Here is a 16,084-nt window from a genome sequence, read left to right as displayed (position 1 = left end):
GTTACAGACGGTAGCTTGCTAGCTTCGTTCCTAGCTCCAGGCTAACTCTTTTCCTCCCACCTCCAGCTAGCTAGCCGTGCTTTGCTCCTGTCGGCTCATCCTTCGGTTTCTTCTAGTCTCGGATTCTCCTGGGGTCAATGCAGCTTTTTCACCCATGTTTTCCTCCGCATAATTTAAAACTCTTTTTGTTTTGTTGATGAAAAGTCTGTCAATAGCACCAGAGCCCGTCATTCTCTGCTGTCACTAAATGAAACCTGTCTTACATCCAATGTAGCTAGCCCCATCTGCTGGCACCTGTACGTTGCTACACACTACACCTGGCTGAGTAACGCATGCAGCCGCATTGACTAAAGTACCGGTAGGACAATAATAGTTTACTTTAACGTAACCCAGAAAAACAAAGCATGAATATATTGTTGAATCTGTTAAATTAAACTGGTAGAAATGTACAGTACATTACGAGAAACTTGAATGCACATTATATGAAAGGCACTTAGGAGATTACCTACATTGATTTTATTTGTCCAAGTTGACCACACCCCCAGCCACTATCACAGGCCCAGCTTTTAATTGACAACCAGTCTTTATTTGAGGAGTTACGGTATACATCTAAGCAGCTATATGCTATCATATTCACCACCTCATTTATATATATATATATATATATATATATATATATATATATATATATAGCAACATGTTACATTAATCATATATTTATTCCAGCATGCTGTGCACTCCACACCATTGCACTAGTATCTTACCGTTTGTAAAAAATAACAATGAAATTTGAGTACGTAGATAATACATACGTTTTGAAATATATTTATATCTGTACATAGTCAAATGTTTATGTTCACCTTGTTTGGCTTTGTTTGTTTCTAGCAGGGTGTCTATTTCTGTGTATGTACATTGATAGCAATAAAAAAACTTGTATGCGTACACACATTGATTCTAAAATCGCCTTTGCTATGATTTCCAATTTGCATGAAATTAATATCAACAACTTGTAGTTGCAGAGGAATGATACAATACTAGCTCTCTACCTTAATCACTTGATCTTGTCCCAGCCACTAGGTGTTTGCATCCATGCTTAAAATAGTTTAAATGAGAGAGCCACAAACTATTGGCAAGGGGACACACTTAAACATCTACATGTGCAATTGTATACTGGTAGATAATCAGAGGTAAGTAAGGTCTACGTGTCTTCAAACATATAATGAAGAAATGTAAGAAAGAAATATTCAAGAAATTACATCTTTTATAAAAACAAACATTTTCCTTTGTTCTCTTCCCTCAAATACCTATCTGCATCATCCCACAGCATTTTTGTCAGGGACAATCTGTTCTTGAGTTGAGTTCCCCGATTCATAAACATAAAAATACATACATACACAAGATGCAGAAGGTTGAACGAGGATGTTGAATTGGTTTAAGGAGCCCCTGGGCCCCAGATGATAGGGCACCAACTCCTGATGTCGAGCTGCACAGGCTGTATGTGTTTGTCTGTCCTCCACTCTGGAACATGTGGTTTTAGTTACAGAATGTTTTACTGCTCAACCATGTTTCTGCCTTGGAGCTCGGCAAACTGCATAAAGACTACTTTGTCCCCTGATGCCCACACGTGAAGAGTCTGTCTCATTGTACACACACGCACACAGGGCGATGATGACATCAGCAAGGCCACTGAGCCCAGCGTTGACAAATGTAGTATTTTCCCCCTAGACGGTAACACTTTAATAGAGCATTACCCACTGTTCAAAAATTCCAAACTAATATTTTCAATCCTATCCATTTTCATCTGATATTAAAGTTTGATTTTCTGCCTGCCTGTATGTCTGCCATCCACTGCAGCACCAGTGCATGCTACAATAGCACCTGACACTACCAAATCCCAGGCCTATAACAGACGGATCACTGTAAAAGCAATAACGGACATGCCACCATGCCATGTGCACAGTGCAGAAACTAATAAAGATCAGACATACTGAATGCATTTAATAAAAAATAAAGAAATGAGAACTCTGAAAAAGAGAAACTACACATGGGCACATGAAAGCAAGTGAAACTTATAAACTTAACTTAATATTAATTACTGAATTTAAACACCAGGATCTCATCAGCAGGGTGGGAAATTAACTTTTTTGCCCACCAGCCACATTGGCTGGTGAATGCCCTATTTTATCAGCCACTTTTTTACCAGCCACTTTTTCCAGAATTCAAATTTATAAAAGAAAGTGCACTAGCATATTTTGAATTGCTTCAATACATTATTTTGTATTATAAATACATATTTTATTAATATAAGCAAATAAAAAGTTATTAAAGTGATACAAATTAAAGCATTTATTGCCACACTCTACTCCTGGGGTCCCATCTTTGCCAGCTGTATGGCAGTGCACTTAATATGAGACTATCCCCCCCCAAGTCACATATCAGCATGCGGTAAGGTCATGCTCTGCACCTCGGCTTGGACACAGCGGTCTCCAATGAGAGAGAAAAGGCGTTGACGTGGGTCGCTATCACACCTTCCTTTATCCCCTCATGGGACTAACTTTGTGGATACTACTGTGTGCATACATCAGTAAGTACAGTAAGTCTGATGACGATGTTATGTAGGATTTATGAATGTACGTTAGCAACAGTAAGCTAATTCACGAGGGTACTATTTTATGTGTGAACCAATATTGTGCATCTGTTCATGTGCGTTGCAAAAGTTATGTTTCTGTTTATTGAATGCGCTACTCACTGCAAATTTAACCGGGAACATGGTTTAATCTCAGTAATGATGGTACTTCACCCTCAACAGTTGCTACTGCTAGCTCGGCGGTAGGCTTCTTAACACCGGGGAGATGTTGCCACATTTTTGAAACCGATGTCACAGACTAGCGCTGAAAACCACTCTATCCGCCACCGTGGCTGGCACACAAGGCAAAGTCACCCGCCTAACTTCCCACCCTGCTCATCAGCCAATAATCCTTTTTGGAAAAGTGTACAAAGTATAGGAGTCAAGTGAACACATTAAATGTCACTAACACAACATCACACCTGCAGCTCTTTTCATTCACACTGGTTTTTTACAACAAGACACTGTGATTGTGATCTCATGGCCCTATTTGAAGGAGGTGATTAGCACACCCAGGAGTGCAAAGTGAAAGGCTATGGGCGAGTTGGAGGATGTCTGGCATGAAGTCACTGCGGTTGTCATTTGGCCCACTCAAAATCATGTTCTTCAGAACCAAAGTGGTGCTAAACACTGGTCATATGCATTGACAGAGCTGGTGCTGCGGGGCTACTTAACAGCTTCTGCCCTGAGCTATATTTAAACTCCATTTCCCAGCAGCTAACCCCTTTGTGACCAGCAAGCCCTGACTGATACTGAGTAGGCATAAAAAACACTTAATTAACTGCATTGGTTTTTCCTAGATGTCAACTGGCACTTAATATAGAAACTGTTATTACATCAGGAGCTGAGATTAATTCAAATATACAAGACATTTTGAAACTAGAGGCAGAGTACAACCTATGCAAGATGAAATAACTGCATCCAATATATTTCAAATGCAATTGGTTCAACTGTGCTTGAACTTGAAAAGTCCACACATAGGCCAAATGTCTACCCTCACAAGTTCACATCACAGAATCAATCTCGCACCTAAAACATTTTGCTCACACCCTGAGGCCAACAACATGTGTAGCATTTGCTAGCCTTCTAACCCTGGACATGGTAACAGATGGACGATGGTCAAAGCCAAGTCAGAGAGAGCCATCCAGGAATGCTAGTGCCAAAAACATCTCATCGTGGCACAGGAGAGGCTGAAAGGTTGCATTTGTTCAACATTGCTGCTTGTCTGGTTCAGTGCATGGACTGGAAACCTCGCACCTGCTGGTGTCCGAGGCTCAGGTTGACACAGGCTGTTTCATGTCAAAGTAAATCTGTCCAACAGCAATGCAGATTTTTGTGTTACTGTAGAATAAAGCCATTTTCTGTCAAACCCATTTTCATGTACGCACTAACTGCATCAAATGCCCACACACATTGCATCCGTTGCAGGTAAATCAGAAATTAATGTCATGAAAATGGAGCTGCGTACCTGTTTTGGTGACCCTATATGTTATCCAGCAATATAGATTTGAAAGTATACCAAAGTGACACCATAGAAATGTAGGATATGTTAATATATGTCACCAGTACAAACAGTGCCGAGGATTACCTTAACCTTTGTACTTCACTAGGGACTTTTTTGTCCTTTTCACTTTTGTTTTTGTTGATAATTTTGGCTGTGTTAATGATCCTAAAATGATTTTTAGTAAAGGTGTGAATTTTTACTACCTCAGATCCTATAAAAAGTCAAAAATACAGACACTCAGACCCTTAGAGGACAAAAATGTCCATTGAAACCCATTGTAACCACATTTGTTGATCCCGTGGTCTATTATATCAGGCTTTCAATCTAAAGTCCTGGCTTCGAATTAGTAGTTTTTACTATTTCCCACCATATTGAGCAAATTTCCAATGTTTGCCCTATGGGGCAAATACATGCTATTTTCCTGGTCATCACTTGGGGTGTTGCTGCTATATTATGGAACACTACAGCATATGTATGTGACTAAATGATGATGTATATGCGTTGATAAGTATGTCAGAGAGTGGTGTGTGTGTGTGTGTGTAGAAAAATGAGTGTGTGTGTGTGTATACTAGAGTTTGACTGTTATATTGGCGGGCCAATATTACGCATTTCCCTTACTATCGGTATCGGCATTTATAATGGCTGATAATTTAAAAAAAACTTTTTTATTTTTTAAATATTCATTAATTAGAATCATTTATAATGACAAATAAATGATTCTGATGAATGAATATTTAAAAAATAAAAAAGGACGGTCAACCATGTTGTGAGTGTTGGTGTTGCATAGTTTGTCCACCAGAGGGAGCTCTACAATGTCACTGTTGGCAACTCTGATTATTTGTTTTTGTGTTTTTGTTCAAAATGACTTTAAGTTGCATATCTTAAGTTTGTATTTTAATATATTTTGATGTTCCTCTGTTCTGTTGTGACAATAAAACAAATTATTGTTAACTCATGTTAGGAAAAATCTGTTTGTTTTGTTGCGTGTTTCCGGATTTAAAAAAAAATATATATATATATATATATATATATATATATATATATAAAATCAGCTGAAATATTAGATTTTTAAGTAACCAAATATTTGTATTGTATCGGCCTTAAAATCCTTTATTGGTTGGGCTCTAGTGTGTACGTGTGCATGTGTAGCTCAAGAGATGGAAATGATATTGTACTGCATGTCACAATTCCCTCCCTTGCTGTCTCTCTCCCTGTCTCACTCCCATACACACACTTTCAGCCACCCACCAACTCAGACACACATACATAAAAAACGTGTACGGCCTTCAAACTCATCCATCCATCCATACATCTTCGTCCACTTATCCGATGTTGGGTTGCGAGGGGAGCAGCTCCAGCAGGAGACCCCAAACTTCCCTTTCCCGAGCCACATTAACCAGCTCCGACTGGGGGATCCCGAGGCGTTCCCAGGCCAGGTTGGAGATAGTATCTCTCCACCTAGTCCTGGGTCTTCCCCGAGGTCTCCTCCCAGCTGGACGTGCCTGACACACCTCCCTAGGGAGGCGCCCAGGAGGCATCCTTACCAGATGACCAAACCACCTCAACTGGTTACTTTAGACGCAAAGGAGCAGCGGCTCTACTCCGAGCTCCTCACAGATGACTGTGCTTCTCACCCTATCTCTAAGGGAGACGCCAGCCACCCTCCTAAGGAAACCCATTTCGGCCACTTGTACCCTGGATCTTGTTCTTTCGGTCATGACCCTGACTATGACTTCAAACTCAATATAATACAATATTTTATACCTTATAGGCAAAGTACATTTCTGTATACAAGTTACAGTATACATTATTGAAGTGTAAATGTGTGTGTGTGTGTGTCTTTGTAGGGGTGTACTTGCGTATCTACTATATGCAAGTGTATGTGATTGCATGAGCACAAGAGCTGAAAGCAATAGGTTATCTTGGCACGCATTCATTCTGATTCATGTGTGTTTGATAAACAGAGATAAATGTGAGCCATTGCAGCATAAAATTATGCATTCTATTATTTCAGTTGTTTTCCCCCATATTTAGCAATTTTCCAATGTTTGCCCTATGGGGCAAGTTTGCTATTTTCCTGGTTTCCACTTGGGGTGTTGCTGCTGTATTATAGAATACTGCAGCTTATGTATCTTACTAAAATTTATGTGTAAATGTTGATAAGGATGTCAGAGTGGTGTTTATGTGTGTGTGTGTGTGTGGGGGGGGGGGGGGGGGGGGGGGGGGGGGGGGCTTGAGAGATAGAAATTATATTGTCCCTCCCTCCCTCCCTGTCTGTCTTGCTCCATGCACACATACACACACTTTCAGCAACCCATTAACTAATAAACACATGCATGCACAGCCTTCAAACTCAAATTAAATGAATATATCATACCTCCTACATGCAGTATACAAGTTGAAGTATAGGCTTATGAGCTTTGAAGGTGTGTATGTGTGTGTGTGTGTGGGGGGGGAGCATTTTGATACAGGGTTATAGGCTACAAAAAAGGTATAAAAAAAAAAGAAGCATAATAATTAGAAGGTAAAAAACCTTGAATAATAGTAAAATAAATCAATAATGGGCCTTTTAGATGCAAGTCAATGGGAAGTTAACAGATGATTATAATTTAATCTAATACCGCACAAAAAATAATCATTGATTTACCCAAGACTATGAAAAACAGAAAAAGACATTTCCCTCTAGCATTTAGTATACTGAAAATAATTATTGTTTTATGTTTTTTAACAGTGGCATCATGTCAAAAAGTGTCAAATGATTATTTGTTAGTTATGAACAGGACTGATGTGGGTTTAAAGATTTAAGTTGAAAATAATAATAATATATAATCATGTTATGGCAGTTTTGGGTTTTTTTCTGTCCTCTAAGGCCTCAAGAGTTTGTTTTGTTTTGACACTGCAAAAAATAAAAATGCACAAAATCAATGTTATTAATCAATGACTCACTCCAGGCCGAGAAAAACAGAAGAATACATTTCTCCCTAGATATTAGTATACCAATAGATATTAGAACATTTTTTTTGATAAAAAACTGCCTTTATGTATATAAATTGGCATTTTAAAAGGGTTAAAATTTTAAAAACTTCAAAAATCTAACAATCAGAGGAATTTTTTGAAAATATAACCCAAAATTAATCCACAGTTTAAAAAAATTTGATTTTAGAATAATCTACCTGATACATAGCTAAAGACCTACTTTAATACACCATGTGTGTGGTTTATTGTCTGTGTTTAAGCTTTACCCCACTTTTTAAAATGTTATGAAATCCTTATTACCAAGAGGCCCGAGAGGGATTTCTGTGTTAATGACATGATTATCGTTGGTTGAACGCAGGGGTTTACAATATTAAGTACAAATGATTAATCGCTGTGTGCCATTGTGCGCTCCTAAAAAGTAATCTGTCGCCATCTTGTGGCAAATAATTTCCAGACACACTGTTCAATATACCATTCAACCCCAGCCGTTTTTCAGTAAAAAGGGTCATTACTGGTGCCAAGGTGTCAATATTGATTTTTGTCATCTTATGGAAAGAGACATGCAAATATTTACTGAAGAATGTCCTATGTAAAATAGATTTTGTACAATTTATCCTCTATAAAATGTCAACAACAAGCCAATCAAAGTTCTACCTGTCTTGCAAAGTTCCACTGGCATCCACCCAGCAGAGGGAAGTGTTTCTTCATGAAATTCCACTCAGTGTTACCTGGAAATGCACACAAAAAAAATGATAACCTTTAGTCAAAGTTTATGGCAATCACTTTAAGTAAAAAACATCTCACTGCGCAACTGTAGGTCATTTACCAACTAGAATACTGTTGATCTTGCCCCAAAGCATCAAGTCCCTTGATACATTACAATATATTTTCTAATAAAATAGAGCTTGAAAACGTTACGTGTTAACAACCAAGGTGAAAGCTTGTGATCTCAAGGAAAAAATATGTTTGACATAATCTCAAAACATCAGGACTGGTGGAGGAGAAATGAAAGATAAGCTTTCTTACATAACTGCCATTACTTGTTTTTCTGTGTTGCTAATGATAATTAACATGCAAATGAGCCCCGGAAGCAAACTAATTACGTTAATAATTACTGTGGAACATCATGGCTATAAATGAGATCTTTCCAGGTACAAGACAGGACAGTAATTGGGGTTATGACTAAGGAACCTGTAACATAAAAAAAATGTATGGGAAAGTGGCTGCAAAAATGGTTAAAAAATAATTCACACAGTTCCCATGGGAGAGTGGTCCATAGTAGGTTTAGAAAACTATCATAATTACAAATTTGTTTTGGTCTGATGTAGTACGGTACAGTTTGAAATCAATTTCTTTTTTTTTTATTTTGCTCATTAGCAATAGGTGGGCTTCAGCACTAAAAAGGAGCAAAGGTGAAATTAAAAGCAAATGATATGATAACCTTTAAAGCTGTATACTGATCAACAAGCAAAACAAGGTTGAATGGAACTGGTTAAAAAAAAAATTACCTAGTGACGGACTTGTTATAGAAGTTACATTGTTTTAAAGGACACAGAAAAGCAAACTGCACAAATGTTCCTATTTCTGAACTGCAATGCTCACTCAGTGAGTAGTTTGTTCTTATTATATTAAAACCTCTGAAACAAGGACTGTCTAACGGCCTCTTCCCAAACCTCATTACATCATTAAACACATAGGCTGCTCTGCATGAACTACCATATCAATATGCAAAACTATTTCCACCAGTCTGTCAAAAGGTGATTAAGTGCTCATTTGAAACAAATGCCACAATTGATAATTCACTGACATCCTCAGATTTTTTTCATTTTATTCTATGCTAACACCTTAAATGCAACTTTCTATTAATTGTGTCGTCTTTCTTATTACTCATGTGACATCGTGCACACAAGCTGTACCTGCCCATGCCTGTAGCTGGTATTCATCGCAAGTCAGGTATGGAAACACACAATACCGAATGTTCAGAGATAACGTTTATGAATTATGATGTTTATTTTACCTAACGCTACGGATCTAAATAGCGTTAAGTTTTTGGGACCTGAATGCTGCAGCAGGAGCACAGCTGGCGCTGAAATCCACAGTTTGGACCAAAGTCATATTTAATCAGACTTGTTGCGAGGTACTCAAAGGAAGGAAATCCTCTAATGTTAGCTTGCATACATAGGAATGATGTTTATCAAACTGCAGCTTTACTTCTTATCTTTTTGTTCAACTGGACTAAATTTGGTAATGTTGCATTTTAGACATCTAAAGTTAAGGTTAACCGTAACTTTAAAATAACCGGTGTTTTAACGGTAAGTCATTAATGTTTCAACAATAGCAAGAACGTGTCAAACAAGACGTCTTTTTTGACACACACATAGGCGAAATCTGTAAATAAAAAATATAAAGTAAAAAGTCGGCTAGCTAGCTAACGGTTTAACGTTGTTTTTGAGCGAAACGAAAGACCTAAAAGCTCTATCATTTAGAAAAAAGAATAATGCAATGATTAATTAAATCTCATGAACAATAATATCCTTGAAAAGCTAAATACAGCACCCTTCCTAGGCTAACGTTAGCTAGCTAGCTAAAGACAACTGTTATTTTGTTAGCATTCAAAGTTCCAAAAGAAGCATTTCTTACAAACATGTATTAATAGTGTTAGTCGCTTATTGGGCGAACGTCACATAAACGGAGGGAAGGTAAACTTCTCAGTGGTAGTTTAGGAAATGTCGCCTGAAGGCCATGTGTAAAGTTACAATAATTACCTTCAACCAATGTTCAAAGAAACAAATCAACGTACATAATCCAAGATGGCGACCAATTTCTTTCTCGCTATATTTCCGACAGAAGAGTTATTCTTGGAACAGCGACAGCTCTGCAGTAGTTTCAACATAGTGGACGTCGTCGAAATTGGATTTCGTTTACTTGTTATTGTAGCCTACTCGCTGATTGTGTTTGCTTTTATCTTAGTAGAGGACTGTGATAGTCTCTATTCTCAAATTTTGTTTAACGTTTTTATGCCAAAACCAAAGCAGAAGTATTTTCTGGCTTTGCAAATGAGGATTTGAAACACAATTTACGATACACCATATATTTACAGAAAATATAAAGTTAACACATAGGTTAAGTGAATAGGCTAGGCTGTGTAATATGTGAAATGATAAACAAATATTACACATAAATATAAACAAAAATCTACTACTTTTTTTAAGGAAGAGAGACATTGCGTTGGGTGAATGGGACTCATGCCTTCAGTAGGCTATTTCATGGTGAAATTTTAAATTCCATGTAGGCTTGTAATGAGCAAGGCCTATGTTTATGTGCATCATCATTTCAGTTTTTGCTGGCTGTAGCCTACTGACACTTATGCTACATGAAATGGTTCTATGGAGAATACAATTAGGCCAACTATGTTTGTTTGCTCAAATCATCAGTGTTTCTGTCATATGAAAATATTTGGGTTCCTTTTTAGATTTATTAACACCAGGTGTCATTGGTATTTTAAATTGTGTTTATTACTGATCAAGTGTAATTGCTGGTCATCACAGTAAAATGCATTGAAAATGGCATCAGGCTCTGCTTTTACTTATATCGGAATTTATATTTGGGGGATCTAAAAATGTGTATAATGTTTACAGCAATCAGGGAACCTTATCATTTGCCAAAGTGAGAGCTTTTGCATAACAGGCCTTTGAAGAAGTAGATGGTCCATAACTAAACACATGACTATAGCTGGAAGTCTTCCAGAGAGCTCAAATCATGTGAAACGCTAAACCTGAGAAATTGGCACATATTGTCCTGTCATATTTTTAGTAAATGATAGACAACAACTTAAGTTCAGGTTATTTTGTGACAGTTGTCAAACCAACACATAAATTGCACTTTGATGTCTGATTAATAAAACACAGGAGACACTGTATTAGCCACTGCATTCTTTATTTGATGACTTCATAGGAAGTGCAACAGCCAACGTCTTAGTTTGTGGTCATCACCTGGAGGGAAAAGCATAAAGAGAACACATATAAAATAGTCCACTAGAGGGCTTTAGAGTACATGTTCTTCTAAATCACTCATTTCCACTCCTCTGAGTTTTTGCTCCTTTTAAGTAAAACAATTTCTCAGATTTGTGTCCCAATATCAAGAGCCATGTAATAAGCACAAAGATCTGTCTATAAGAAGTTGAAAGGTCTTTCAGCGTTTGGATTTGTCCGTAAAGCCAGTAAACAGTGAGTGTCTCTATTCACAGAGGGAGGAAACATTACTGCTGTCTGCTCGAGCCAAAAAGAAACAAAATGATCTCTTTTGGACAAATGATTTACTATTCAGTGCTTTTTCACTCACCTTGTTGATCCAGGAGATGTAGGCGCTGACCCTGGTGAAGACAGAGGGCTTCTTGGGGTAGTTGCAGCCCATGCTAGAGCCGAAGCTCACCACACCGTGGACGTCCCAGGAGCCATCAGGGTTCTGACAGTTCAGAGGACCGCCAGAGTCTCCCTGAAGGGGAACACAGACAAATAGTAATAATTATTATAACTTTATTTATATTGCACTTTAGTAAACAAAGATACAAAGTGCAAGGTCGACCAACGATGATAAAAACAGTTTAAAACAAATTACAAGTTTTAGGCCAACATAACAAAAAAGGGAGGAACATGAGAGAATAAGTATGATAGAGAAATATCAACTATTTCAAATATAAGTTTAGATAACGCCATTACCTATAATATAGATTTAAATGGATAACATTATCATTCAGGCCACACACCCTGTTGTGTGCAGATGTGTTTTTAAAAGCGATTTAAAAGAGGACAACCCAGTCTAATCTCCTCAGGGAGAGAGTTCCAGAGGGCGGGGGCCTTAACTGAGAAAGCCCGGTCACCCTTGGTCCTCCAATGCGATATTGGGCAAAGAATTTCACAGAGGATAGAAAACGCTTTTCTAAAATTGAATGTAGAGAAATGCTTGAGTGTAGGGCTGGGATTTCGTTTTACAGTAGTTTCGCTTTGCCTGGCTTGTCCACAAAGCATTCCCCGATGGGAGGAAAAAGTAGCCTCGGGAAGGAACATGTTTTGGTGGAACAGGTGTATATTCAAAAGTTGTTTTAGTTGGGCAAGAGAAAATTCTGATTAGACAGACAGTCTAGCTAGCTGTCTGGATTTACCCTGCAGAGATCTGAGGAGCAGGTAACCATAGTCCTAAATCGACCAGAGTTTAAAATGCCAACACAAAGGATGCCCAAGGCAATGGATATCTGGCCTAAATGAGTGAAATCCGGCAACGGAGCAATCCCTGCAGTGGAACGTCAAAGATATAGACTAGTTTTACAGTGAATTGATTTTTTTAAATGAAAGGACTCACATTGCAGCTAGCCAGGTCTCCGTCTCCTCCAGCACAGACCATGCTGTTGGTGACCAGGTTGCCCCACCAGTCAGACCGGGTGCAGGTGGAGTGGTCGACCACAGGAAGCAGAGCCTGCTGCAGGATGTCAGCAAGAGGACCTCCGGCTTTAGGAGAGAACAAGGCATTCAGATTCAGGTCAGCAATCAACACTAAGTCTATTCCAAAACTTCACTAGGTCTAATTTAAAGTGTGTGAAAACCAAGTTTCTTAAAGATCAGAAAGTTTTGTAAGGATAAACAGAGAATATAGATAGTGTTTCTTTGTCTGAGCTTTCAAGTCCTGGGCAACTCCAACTGTAACGCCTCAATAAGAGGATATTAATTGGCATCCAGATAGCGCAGTGGTCTGTGCGGATGTCCATGTACAGAGGCTCGATCCTAAACGCGGCCGGCCCGGGTTCGAATCCGGCCTGTGGCCCCTTTGCTGCATGTTGCTCCCCCCTCTCTCTCTCTCTCTCTCTCCCCCTTTAACACTTGCATTACTGTCCTGTCCCTAAATAAAGGGAATAAAACCCAGAAAAAATAACTTAAAATATATTAATGGTGCCAGCCTTTCTTTATTTACTTTTATTTTTTTTTACTTAAAAGGACTTACTCCAGAGACGACCCCAGCCGGTGACGTAGCAGGGAGCTTTGTTGGGAAGGATGTCACCAGAGTTGGGAAGGCAGGCGGCCATGACGGAGTCAGAGAAAGTGACAGGAGTTGACAGCTTGATCAGGGCGATGTCATTACTAGAGACACCACATTTAGAAACAGTATGTTAATTAGCATTAATAGCATCGACAGAACACTTAACAAAATAGTCTCAGTAGCATAAAGAGTAGTCTACAAGATGGAGGGGAAATGACCCACCGGATTCTGTAAGAGTCCCAGTTCTCGTGGACAACAATCTTGGCGGGGCTGATGGCGATGGAACCAGCCTCATTGTTGGTCTTCAGATTGTGTTTTCCCAGGTAGACTCTGTAGGTGCGACTGCTGCTTGGCCACAAAAAAAGACGCACAGAAACAAGGATCAGTGTTGCTTTGATCTGGGGGCACTTGAATAGAACACCCAAAGTACCAAAACAATTGCCTTTAAACACTTTCAGTGTTCAGTGTTTCACATAGCACTACTGCTGCTAACAACTGTACTCTGAAAGTGTTTAAATGACTACTGCCAGTGTAAATAAAAGTGGGTTTACCAATTTATATTTTTAATTCATGTAATTAAAGCTATAGTGCGTAGATTCTCCCCACCCCCATGATGAATTCTAATTAATGACAACAAAACTGTTGGTGCGTCCACATGCTACAAGGCTTTCGTGACTTATCAGAAAAGGCAATTATCTGCAATCGAGTTTCTGCGTGGGAAGGTAACAGAACACCCCGATCTTCTGAACACAGCCATACTGAGAAATACAGAGAGTTTTGTGGAGCTGTCTTAATTAGCTTTGCAGCAACTCATTTGGCAATGGCCTGATTGTAACAGATATTCATTAAAATAAAAAAGTTACGCACTAAAGTTTTAATATTCTGATTTCTATGAAAATTATTATATTACATGATTTAATGGAATAAAAGTAAGAATACTAACAATCAGTGACTACAGCTCATCAAAAGTACAACTTTGACAATTTTAGATCCCATGAAAAATCACTATTTTATTAGTAGTCAAAGTCAGGATTTAAAGGGAATGAGGGAAAAAAAAAAACTAACATTGTGTAAATTAAATGTTTTCCATAGGAAATATATATGTTATATATATCTTGTTATGAGTTCAAAGATGTCAAATGTATGACTGTGCTTATTATGTTTCTGAGAAACATCCATTTATTTTATCTTAGTCTAGTTATTCTTTGGGCACTGCTTTTTCCCCCAAAATCTATGAGTATATGGAGAAAACACAAGTCCCATGTGTCTAAAGATAAGATATAGTCAAACGGTTTGACCAATTTTGAATATATATTTAGATTAGATTTAGGCAAGCCCAGAGTAAAGTATGCAAATATATTTTTGCTTCTGTTGTGCCTCTGTCACCCTGTTGGCCTGGTTCTCTTTGTCCTCTGTGCCTCGCATACCTTCTTGATTTCAGAATTATTAATTTTTTCACATTTTAACCACACCTGATGCAGTGAGCAGCAGTGAGGACCCACTGGTTTGAGATCAGGGTGCCACCACAAGTATGGTAGAAGCTGCTGCCACTCTGGTACTGCAGAGACACCTGAGGAGGACAAACAACAACAGCACGCAAAGTTTTTCTTATAACTTTAGGAATTGGACAGAAGACAGAATTTAACGGACAAGTCTTAAAGGGGCCATACCTGCCAGGGCCAGCTGTTCACACGGACATCATCTCCACCAACCACCCTGGTGATGACGGGAGGGTAAGTGGGCAGGCCGCACCCGTAGGCTAAGAAACAACAGTTCACATTATGGTAATTTAAGACGGTGTTTTAACATTTGAAAATCTTATTCTTTAACTGTCAAAAATGTTTAAAAACTTTTTTCAGCATAGGGATAACATGTGATTTGGACAAACTCAATGCTTCATATCAAATGTACAGACTATTTAATGTATAAACAATGTGTACAGCTGTATGTAGCAACATTTAATTGTCTGGTCAGATTAGTATCAGCGCTTACCACCAGCAACAAACAAAGCCAAGATCACGAACTTCATTGTGACTGTCTTCAGTAGAAGTTGAGGGGAACGTGCTCCTTCTTATATAACGCTTGAACAGACCTGTTTAAAGACTTCAGATGTGTTGCTTAACGTTTGCCTCAGAGCAGCCAGGACAAGTTGGTGGGGAAAAATAATCAACCTTGGAGATAAGTAACCACAAATATCCCAAAATAGAGCTTATCTCTCCAACTCTACATCTGTGTGAACCTCCCAGATGTCTCACTGGGACTTCAGCTGGTCAGGTCTTTAAACTTTTAACTGACAATATTATTTGGGCTGCTATAAATCCTTAATTTCTTACCAAACTACTTGTAATTCAAAAGAGTTTTTTGGGAATGATTTCACATTCTAATGGATGAGATCCATATGCACGTATAATGTTTAAATACATAAATAGTAGTCAAATTCGCTCAGATGCATTTCAAAATATTTTTAAATTTTTCTTCAGACATTTTCTCACATTAAACTAAGCAAAAAAATACTTTCCATTTGCTTTATTGTCATAAAATACATTGTACATAAAGACATCAATTTATTATGATAAAATTTAGTATAGAGGGCCAATGCTTTGGAATAAATAGATAAACTAAACTTTAAACAGATGCCGTTTACACTATGGTTATACCCTTATTTAAAATGGTCAGTCTGTCTGTCTTGTACTATCAAAGAAAAATGCTGTCTTAATTTATACGTGAATAAATATGAAATATGAAGTATGTAAATAATTTAAATTATTACAATTTCAGCCCAGCTGAATATGTACATTCTTGTCTATAATGAATAAAAAATAAAAAATCCAAATCACCTTTTTATATTTCACAATATGAAATTAAAATTAAAGTTGCCAGACTACAAAAGTTAGTTTCTGGTCTGAACAACAGAATCCAAACCACGTGCCTTTGCTGCTCTCTCTCTC

The 16,084-nt window shown here is 38.1% G+C and overlaps 1 protein-coding gene and 1 long non-coding RNA gene across 2 annotated transcripts in view; both read right to left on the bottom strand.

Annotated features, from left to right (window-relative positions):
* Window positions 1-9,939, bottom strand: part of LOC116692417 (uncharacterized) — a 71,127-nt gene extending 61,188 nt beyond the window's left edge. Inside the window, exons 1-2 of the long non-coding RNA XR_004332697.1 lie at window positions 9,872-9,939; window positions 7,761-7,834 (exon numbers count right to left, since the gene is read on the bottom strand). This is a non-coding gene — a long non-coding RNA (uncharacterized LOC116692417). The remainder of the gene's footprint in view (window positions 1-7,760; window positions 7,835-9,871) is intronic.
* Window positions 9,940-11,023: 1,084 nt separating this feature from the next.
* Window positions 11,024-15,275, bottom strand: LOC116692410 (chymotrypsin-like elastase family member 2A). Its single transcript, XM_032520695.1, has 8 exons — window positions 15,129-15,275; window positions 14,807-14,895; window positions 14,609-14,706; window positions 13,359-13,481; window positions 13,101-13,237; window positions 12,465-12,610; window positions 11,448-11,600; window positions 11,024-11,098 (listed from the first exon to the last, which is right to left on the bottom strand). The coding sequence occupies exons 1-8, from the start codon at window positions 15,163-15,165 to the stop codon at window positions 11,081-11,083; spliced, it is 801 nt and encodes a 266-aa protein (XP_032376586.1). The 5' UTR covers window positions 15,166-15,275; the 3' UTR covers window positions 11,024-11,080.
* Between the last annotated feature and the right edge of the window lie 809 nt (window positions 15,276-16,084).

Source organism: Etheostoma spectabile, chromosome 7 (assembly GCF_008692095.1).
Source record: "Etheostoma spectabile isolate EspeVRDwgs_2016 chromosome 7, UIUC_Espe_1.0, whole genome shotgun sequence".
Classification (NCBI taxonomy): Eukaryota; Metazoa; Chordata; class Actinopteri; order Perciformes; family Percidae; genus Etheostoma; species Etheostoma spectabile.
This window is presented reverse-complemented; position numbering and strand designations above follow the sequence as displayed.

Bases quoted from the DNA above. Each gene is read 5' to 3' on its own strand.
- LOC116692410 (XM_032520695.1), bottom strand. From the start codon at position 15,165: ATGAAGTTCGTGATCTTGGCTTTGTTTGTTGCTGGTG. The intron at 14,707-14,806 runs GTATGGCCCCTT...TGTCCTCCTCAG, and splicing joins TGAACAGCTGGCCCTGGCAG to GTGTCTCTGCAGTACCAGAG. The intron at 13,482-14,608 runs GTGTGGTTAAAA...GTGGCCAAGCAG, and splicing joins ACTGCTGCTCACTGCATCAG to CAGTCGCACCTACAGAGTCT.